Genomic DNA, 9,120 nt, shown 5'->3' with positions numbered 1-9,120 from the left:
AAATCGGAATCTTCCAGTCAATATCCATTGTGACATTTCTGTTGTAATTTGATATAGCAGGAGCTTTGCCCTGAATCCAGTACACGCATCCTTTCCTCATGTGTTGGATTCTTTCGGCCAGCTTGTTTGCACTCTGAATTTTTCTGCCTCCCACCCCCTTTTCCTTGTTTATTGACCTTTCTTTTGCCCTCTGACTTGTTAAACCAGCCTGTCTAATATTCCTGCTTCTGTACACGAACCAACTGAATGGTAAAACTGCATCAGAAAAAGATCTGTGAAATTCGAAGCCATTATTTTGTGTCTGGCTAAAGCAAATAAAGTGGGTTTCATGTTTCTGTAAAAGGTTAGAGAAGAGCAAAGATGACTTTTCTGAGGTCTAGGTCATAATTTGACCACTGAAATCTATAATCATATGAAAGAAAACAAACTCGACACTAATAATTTTCCATGCATTGCCTGATTGCACAGGTGTAATAACGTAGGGATGACCTGGAGAGCGCTCGGGAGTGCCTGTGCGTAACACATCTACGGCCAATGTCATCCTGAGAGTTAACTTGCCTGAACAGCACCCTCAGATGACGTTTGGGATTTGTAAGAGTCATGTGAAGTGTGGCTAAAGACACTCCTGCTCTTGCACAACTGTCTGGGCTCACTGATAGCAGCTGTTAAGCACCATGAGCAGGATTTGGGAGAGATGTTGTCAGCCACCGGCATCACCGTGACTACTTAAGGGCTTTAATGCCAGAACCTCAGCTCACACTGTGTTGAGCTTGAGTCGCAGGGAAGTAAACCTTGTCCTAGTACTTGATATCCTGTCAACTGACCAAGGATATGGGAAAATACTTTGGGTGTGTTCATGTGTAGGCCCTATGCATGAAAACAAAATTATGAGCGTTAAAAATAACCCTGGGGAGATGGCAAGTAAGCTTTTTTTTTTTTTTTTGAGGGCTTTAACAGTCAGTTAAAACTGCAGTCCTACAAGAAATTACCCACTGCACCAAGCGGAGGAGATGTTGAATACAGCAGATTCTAAGTAAGAGGCAAAATAATTCTGCTGTCCCAGTCCTCAAGTGAGGTTATCCTTCACGTGCTCATCTACACCTTGACATTGTCTTTGCCTCCCAGGGAGCATCCCTGAAGGCTGTTAGGACTGTGCAGGCACCCACACCCTAATTCACCTTCAGGGACTCCCCTGGCAAGGCCAAAGCCGTGTGCTTTGAAGGCCATGGGAATCAAGTCTATTTTCCTTGCTCCCGGGGCAACATTGTCTGCTTTTCCTTGTAGCCTCAGCCAGGCTGTCACGCTGACAATAGAAAAGAAATTTCTTAAATCACTAGTGCTAAGCATCAGCTTGTGCTCCCAATCCGTCTTTCAAACAGGGCAAACGCCCTGGCCCTGTGCTGTTGCAAGCCAGTCTTTGTCTGGAGGACAGCAGGACTGGAAACTCAGGGATGCTGCTATGGGCGTTCCCTTCCGTAGGGCTGTTCAGGTCCTCTGAGAAATTAGATGGTTACCGAAGCAGCCCCATTAACTGGCAAGGGTAGGTATGTTCTATTAATTATTTGCTAGAAGACTAACACTCCCTCTGGTTTTTATTGCAGTTGTCTAACTGCCTGGAGACCCAGACGATATCAGATTGATCAAACACGAGAGCGATGGTGAGTTTTCTGTACCACGCTGTGCCACCTCGGCTCAGATAAACGTGGGGAGTGTAGCTCAGATAAGGACACAGCAGGAAGGGCACTGTCACTGTCTGTCCCTTGACAGGGAGCGAGTTTATTGCTTCTCTCTGCTTCCTCAGACTAGAGGAGAATGACCCACACAGATGGACTTTTCCGTTTTGGGAGTTAATGGAAAATCTGATCAGACATTAGTTCAAAGAGCATTAATTTCTCCAGATAATTTCTCCTGGGCACATTATCCTTCGCAGGCTCAACCTGCAAGGTAACCATCAGTAACGGTAGTTATCGCTGGGCCTGATCAGAAAGCCCAACTTGCACAAAGACTAAGCAGTGGTTTGCTGATGGTTCTCGTGGGAACAGGGAGAGCTTTGTAAGAGGCAGCGTAGTCCCACAGAAACAGCAGGCAGGAGAAATCTGTTTGTGAACCAAAACACTGCGCTTTCTGGTGCATTATTTTACAGAATGATGGTCCTGGGCTGTTCTTAGAGAAGTCAGGAACAGGGCTTTGATGGGAACAGCTTCTTCTATGATTTACATGGAAAACTGAACAAGATGTCAGGCTGCCTGCCATTATTTAATTGGAAACTAGATATTCCATGGGCAACTATATGAAAATACTTTCTCCTTTTAGTTGTGTCCCTGTGGCTTATTTCTTATGTGGCTGGGAAGTCCCTCTAGAACAAACTGTTCCTCTTTAGGGCAGGGTGGAAACCTGGAATGAAATCACTCGTTTGGTGGGTAGACTTTACTCACTGTCACTGTTTGCATCTTTTGAATTTTTTTTTTTTTCAATTCAACTCTCCTGTATGTATGTATGTATCGCTTTGAGTTTGCCTTTCATAACTCCTCTCCTGTGGGTTTAGGCAACAATCAAGGGGGTCTCGAGTTTCAGTGCTGAGCAAGAAGCACAGGCACTAAGGAAGGCTATGAAGGGATTTGGTAAGTTGGTCTCCCCCCAGTGTTAAACCCTCTTTTTTTTTTTCACCCCCCTGAGCACTGGGAATGTTTTGTCTGGCGGTTTGTTCGAGGGGAAGTCTAGCCATTTGCATTGCCCCTTAGTCAGGCTGTTGTCACGTCCCTCCTGCAGTGTGGTACTGCCATGCTGCTGATCCAGTCCCCAGTGCTGTTGAGAACCAGGTTGTGTAAGGAACAGAAAATGTGGAGAATGAGGGTTGTGTAAGGAACGGAAGATGGCTAATGGCACACTCGGGACTAGACCAGAGCGTGCTTCTGGTTCTTGTGCATGCAACCTGACTGGTTTCCATTGGTTTCTTCCAGGCACGGATGAAGATGCCATCATCGAGATCTTGACCAAACTAAATGTTTCCCAACGTCAGCAAGTTCTGATCACCTATAAAGCAGTATCGGCAGGGTAAGTGGTCTTCAGAGATTACTGACCCTGGCTTTAACCAGGGATGCAGACAATTTTTGGGTTATATCACTTGGGTGAAACGTGAACAACATCCTGTTCTCCAAGACAGTAAGGTTAGCACAAGCTTTCTCTGGCCAAGTTTATTTTGGTCTTTTTCACTTCAGAACAACTGTTCATGCAAGGAGGGTTGGAGCATGAAGAAGAGTAGTGACTGAGTTCTTTCTGTTCTCAAAGACCGTACTGTCTCCCAGCTCTCTTCTCCTCTCTCTGTCTTCTAGGATTTGATCAATGACTTGAAGTCTGAGCTGAGTGGGAATTTTGAAAGAGTGATCATTGGTATGATGACTCCTACCACCCTGTACGACGTGCATGAACTGAGGAGGGCTATGAAGGTGCAGAAATCTTCTCTTTATGTTGCTCAAGCTCTGGTCAATTCAGTATGATATGGTGTAATTATACATTTAATATTCATTTCTTATCATTAACATACATTTATTTTTTTTTAAAGTCCTAGTTGCACATCAAAAGAGTTATCATTATGATTATGGATCTTTTCTTTGCAATTCCCTAGGGTGCAGGGACAGATGAAGGCTGCCTGATTGAAATTCTGGCTTCTCGCACAAATGAAGAGATTCGGCGCATTAATGAGAACTACCAACGTCGTACGTAGGGCAAACTGCCAGCCATTGTCATGCTGACTGAAAAGTCACTTATGCGTATGTGTGGACATGAGAAGAGGGAGGAGAGGGATCTGATAGCCTTTAATTGTGACAAATCAGCCAATACAACTAGCCTCAAGGGCTACAATTTCACCCAGAAATTGTATTGGTGTAAATAAAATGGGATGGGGTGGTTATGTCTGTCAGTTGGATGTCTGTCCATGTGCAGATCTATTGCCAGTTTTATATTGGCTGTGTTTCTTAATTTTGCCCTGTAGCACTAAATATGATGGCTGGACTGCTATGGTGATGTTTAGAGCCCTGAGCACAGTTATATACATGTAGAGACAGGACATAATTATATACATGTAGTGACAGGACACGGGGCAATGGCTTTAAACTGAAAGAGGGGAGATTTTGATGAGATCTAAGGCAGAAATTCTTCCCTCTGAGGGTGCTGAGGCACTGGACCAGGTTGCCCAGAGAAGCTGTGGCTGCCCCATCCCTGGAAGTGTCCAAGGCCAGGTTGGATGGGGCTTTGGGCAACCTGGTGTAGTGGAGGGTGTCCCTGCCCATGGCAGGGGGCTTGGAACTGGATGGTCTTTGAGGTCCCTTCCAACCCAAACCAGTCTGTGATTCTATATATTTACCGAGCTTATGGTTAACAAATACTGTCGAAGAACAGCGTCCATGTGGTAGGCCTGTTACTAATGGATGTCATATGTGTGTGTGCTCTTGCTAGAATATGGCTGTACCCTCGAGGAGGACATCGTCTCTGATACATCTTCCATGTTTCGAAGAGTCCTCGTGTCCCTTGCGACAGTAAGTGCAGGCTAAGGGAAACGGGGGTGAATCTTCCTGCTGCTGAGGGACGTGCCTCTCGCTTCAGTGAGGAGGTGTTTTAGACAGGCTTTTATTTCACTTTTCTTGCGTTTCACCTCGCCTGCATTTCACACCCAGCTTCTGCAGGGAGAGGAGTCTGACTCTGGGCATGCATTAATGCCATGCGCTCTTTTTAAAGCAGCCCAATTAAAGTGGAGTGCTGCTCATTTCAAAAGGAAGTACAAGTCACATCTGAGCCACACTTTGCTGTATTTGTGAGCCGCTATTCAATTTTAAGGATCCCATTATGCATCTCCAGTAACTCGTTTGGAATGGGGAATTTACAGGACTTGCTTGCATGAGTGGCTCTGGTGAAAAGAGTTTTTCAACCTTGTATCTCCGCAGGGAAACAGAGATGAGGGGATGTATGTGGATGAAGCCCTCGCTCAGCAAGATGCTCAGGTGTGTAGCAATTTGCTTCCTTGCAAGAATTGTCTGTTCTTGTACGTCATGCCTGGTGAATCTCTGCTTCTTCTAGACCTCATTTTTTTTCAAGGTAGGACAGTAAGCCTGAAGCTATGCTAGACAGCAGCACCCTAGGTGGAGACCTGGGCTCTGTTCCCAGTTTTGACCCTTAGAGAAGGCTCTGAACTGTTCTGACTCAGCCAGTGAAATGGGGATAAAGGTTCCAGCCTCCTCGGCGACTCTCTGGTGCAAGGTCTGTAGAGAGGCTGGGTATTTGGGAGGGGAGATGACAGTTCAGTTGAGAGTTGCTGTGCTTGGTTAGTATTTGTTGGAAAAGATCTGTGATCTAGACAAGCCACAGGCCAGCAGTGCTCAAGCACCAAGGAAGTAAAAATTTCATGTCATGCACAGCTGGTCTTCTCAATTAGCCTTACTTTGTCTATTTATAATGTCTTCAAGTGCCTGTATGAAGCTGGGGAGAAGAAATGGGGAACAGATGAGGTACAATTTCTGACCATCCTCTGTACACGGAACAGAAACCACCTACTAAGAGGTAGGACCTTCCACCACCAGGTCCTCCTGGATTTTTTTCCTCATTTGAGGATGATACTTTTCTAGGAGCTTTGTACTTGTTCGTTAACTGATTGTGAACACTTCCTGAGACAGCAGGTATCCTAGAGCCCCGTCCCATTCAGTCCTCTAAGAGCGTTTTATTCCCTCCTGAGACAAAAAAGGGACTTGAGAAAAACATCAGTACAAGTGGCTCCAGCCTGTAAATTGGAGATAATGAAGTGTGACTCCCATTGGGGCAGAAAGAAGCTAAGCATTTAAACTGCCATCATTAACTAGAGGTTCTTGAAAACTCTGGCAGCAGTGGTGGGCCAATTAGCATGACAGTGAATAATTAAAATGAATTCTTTCTGTGGGACAGCCCCGATTTAGCTTAAAACGCCAGGATAATGGTACAATGTTCGTTCAGAGGATGAGGAGCTTGATCTTGCAAAGTGATCCACGACGCTGCATGCCCTGAAGCATCTCAAGGGCTCTTTTTATCCCTGACTCTTCCTCCTAGTTTTTGATGCGTACAGAGGGATTGCTAACAAGGACATAACGGACAGCATTAAATCTGAGATGTCAGGAGACCTTGAAGATGCTTTGTTAGCTGTGGGTGAGTTCCCTGCTTTTAAACATCATCTGCAAACTAAATAAATGATTAGAGATACCGTATGGAGCCCTGGCTGGCTGTTCACATAGCTTCAGGAGGCAAACACTGTTTGTCTTTTTTGTGAGCCACGGTGTTTTACTCTTTGCAGATACAATAGGGTGAGAAGGCTCGGTGCTTTCTGATATTGTTTGCTTTCCCAAGTGATGCTTTGGTAGCTGACATTTGCTGTCAGGAAGCACTAAAGCCTTGAAGAAAATATTACTGTGCACTGGGCATGGACACATCGATTTACAGCAGGTCACCCGCTATGGATGTCTGCATCGTACTTGCTGTTCCCTGGCCCTGAGCCACATCTTTACAGAGTAAACACCTTCACTGAGAAAGTGCCGTAAAGGTTTGGAAAACCTGCTCTTTCAGTTTTTATTGACCTTAATTCTCTTGTTCTTGTCTCCTTTACAGTAAAGTGCATGCGAAATAAACCTGCGTATTTTGCTGAAAGATTGTATAAATCCATGAAGGTAAAGAGCTTTTGGTGTGAGATTGTTTTTTGGTTTTGTTTTCCCTTGTCTTTCCATGCTTGAGTCGGTAGCATGACAGCAACCATTAGATAAAGAGAAACTCTGCCATTAACTGGGAGTGGGGGGAAGTCTGAGCTTTTATATGGACCTTCTTTCCCTCAGAGCAATATGCTTGCTTGGCAGCAAGCTGCTGGTGGATCACTCCACTAATGCAAAAACGCTCTAATTAGGAACAGATTTTGCAGAAGACCAAGTGCTCCAACCTTTGTGTCTCACTGATTTGTCCAAAAGGCTTTCTAGTTGTACACGGTTGGTCTGTTTCTTCAGGGCTTGGGAACAGATGACAACACGCTGATCCGAGTGATGGTGTCCCGCTCTGAAATAGATATGCTGGATATCAGAAGGGAATTCTTGACCATGTATGGGAAGTCACTCCACTCCTTCATTAAGGTAAGCTTTGCAGCATTAAGACACAGAGCTGGATTTGCTAAGCAGCTCAAAGGAGACAGGTTCTCACTTGACACCCATTGGGTATTTTAGAGGAGCTGGAATTAAGGAGACTTTACATTTTATGTACTGAAAATGTTCCTGAATGTTCTTAGTTCTTAAATTGTCAAAGAGGTTACAAACCCTACAACAAATTGTACATGCTGGAAAGAATCCAGCCTTGTTTGCAGCTGTAAAACTAAGTGCATTCCTTTTTTCTTTTTCCTCTAGGGAGACTGCTCCGGAGACTATAGGAAAGTCCTGCTCAGACTCTGTGGTGGGGAGGATTAAAGGATGCCTGGTGTACTGCCTGGGTGATGGGAAGCAGCTGATCATCAGGATTTCTTTCTTTGGTATTTTTCCCAAATATGTTATTAATTGCTATGAGTATTGACTTAGTTTAGTTAATGCTCTGGTTAGCGACCCTTTCGATACACTTTCATGCTTGGAACACCCATTTGTCTACTGACTGGGCTAGTCAAGCCCATCTTAAACAGAATGCTATAACCATTTTACATAACCAAATATGTAAAAGCTAAATTGTTTCCTGACAAGCTGTCCCCTTGCCGTTGCATTCACCAGCAAAAACTTATCAACTGAAGCAAACTTGGATGCAGAATGTGAGAGGCTGCACCAGGACAATTAACCTCCTTCACATGGGGAGTGCAGAACGCAGCCTTGCTTCAGTTTTTGCAAGATGATTAAAACACAAAGAAATCAATCATCTAAAATATAAGCATGTTTAGGTCTTAACTTGCCCTCTGTTAGCGTAGAGCCTTAACAGCCTTGCTGCACTTTATGTATATGTTGCCTATAGGTCTGTAGGTAGGGAAGATGTCACTGGTGACATGAGAAAAAGCTCGGGAAAAGACCCCAATTCTTGGTCTTTCCTCCTTGACTCGTGGGAGTATAAATCGTCAGGGTTATGTTACAAACCCTTCCTCTGGATAAAGTGATGTCATTAGAACGGTGCCTTTTAAGGAATGACCTGTCACCAAAAATGCATCTCCTCAGCACTACCTGATGCCTTATACTGGGGTAGCTCACCGAATCTCACCAGCGCTGGCTGGTTGGCGCCCGGTGTAACGCTACTGTCAGAGGGTCCAGTTTTTGTGCCTATGCCTGAATTGGACTTCCACACCAGTCTCTAGAGGAGACTTTTCCCCCAGTGCCTGTTAAACTGAGCGTTGTTTTCACTGCAAAAATGTGGTTCTGCTTTGGCTTAGCAATTTTGGTTTTATTTTTTTTAGCCGTTGGTATATAATCCTGCTTTGAAGGCATCAGCCTGAGATTAGGATTTGAAGGCACAAATACTCATCTGGCCTACACCCAATTCTGCCACCCATTTTTTTTCTAAATTAGCCTACTGTTGGCTTGAATAGGAGATACTTCTGCGGCCTCAAACAAAGTAATTTTCTTTCTTGCTTCTCTGTGCTGTAACTGGAGATACATTCCCTAGTTTTGGTGAGAGAGAAGGCTGCGCTTTTTCCAGCTTTACTGAAGCCTTCTGCTCAGCGAAAGGAAAGTTGTCTTACCCAGTACAACAGGCTGACTGATGCACTCAGGACTGGCTTTGTGTTTTAATGCCTCGTGTAATGTTGCTGACTTTTTAAAAATGAATAAACGATTCATTGCCCAACCTTCTGCCATGACTGTGTATTCTGGGAGAGGTAACGTGAAATAACCATGTCCCATTTTTTTTTTTTCAACAACTTCTGTGCTCCACTGGGGCTTTTTCTCTGAAATGCGGACTTCCACGCACCGGCCGAGCGGGCAGAGGCTGCAGGGAGATGCCTGCCAGCTCTCCAGCCCCAGAGCAGGGTGCCCAGGGCCCAGGGCCCTGTCCCACCGGGTGGGACACGGCTACTGGGAGGGGAGGGGGGGATGTCTCCTGCTCAGAAGAGGCAAATCCCTTGCCCTCATGGAATGGGCCCTTCGCATGGCAATGCTG

The 9,120-nt window shown here is 45.1% G+C and overlaps 1 protein-coding gene across 1 annotated transcript; it reads left to right on the top strand.

The window, feature by feature from the left end:
* The first annotated feature begins 3,377 nt into the window (after positions 1-3,377).
* ANXA4 (annexin A4) lies at positions 3,378-7,460 on the top strand. Its single transcript, XM_086628154.1, has 9 exons — positions 3,378-3,446; positions 3,626-3,716; positions 4,456-4,535; positions 4,941-4,997; positions 5,460-5,553; positions 6,073-6,168; positions 6,625-6,683; positions 7,011-7,133; positions 7,401-7,460. The coding sequence occupies exons 1-9, from the start codon at positions 3,393-3,395 to the stop codon at positions 7,458-7,460; spliced, it is 714 nt and encodes a 237-aa protein (XP_086484280.1). The 5' UTR covers positions 3,378-3,392.
* Positions 7,461-9,120: the final 1,660 nt, after the last annotated feature.

This window comes from Tauraco erythrolophus, chromosome 29, assembly GCF_009769465.1.
Source record: "Tauraco erythrolophus isolate bTauEry1 chromosome 29, bTauEry1.pri, whole genome shotgun sequence".
NCBI lineage: Eukaryota > Metazoa > Chordata > Aves > Musophagiformes > Musophagidae > Tauraco > Tauraco erythrolophus.
The sequence above is the reverse complement of the archived record's forward strand: the minus strand, read 5'-3'. Positions and strand labels throughout refer to the sequence as shown.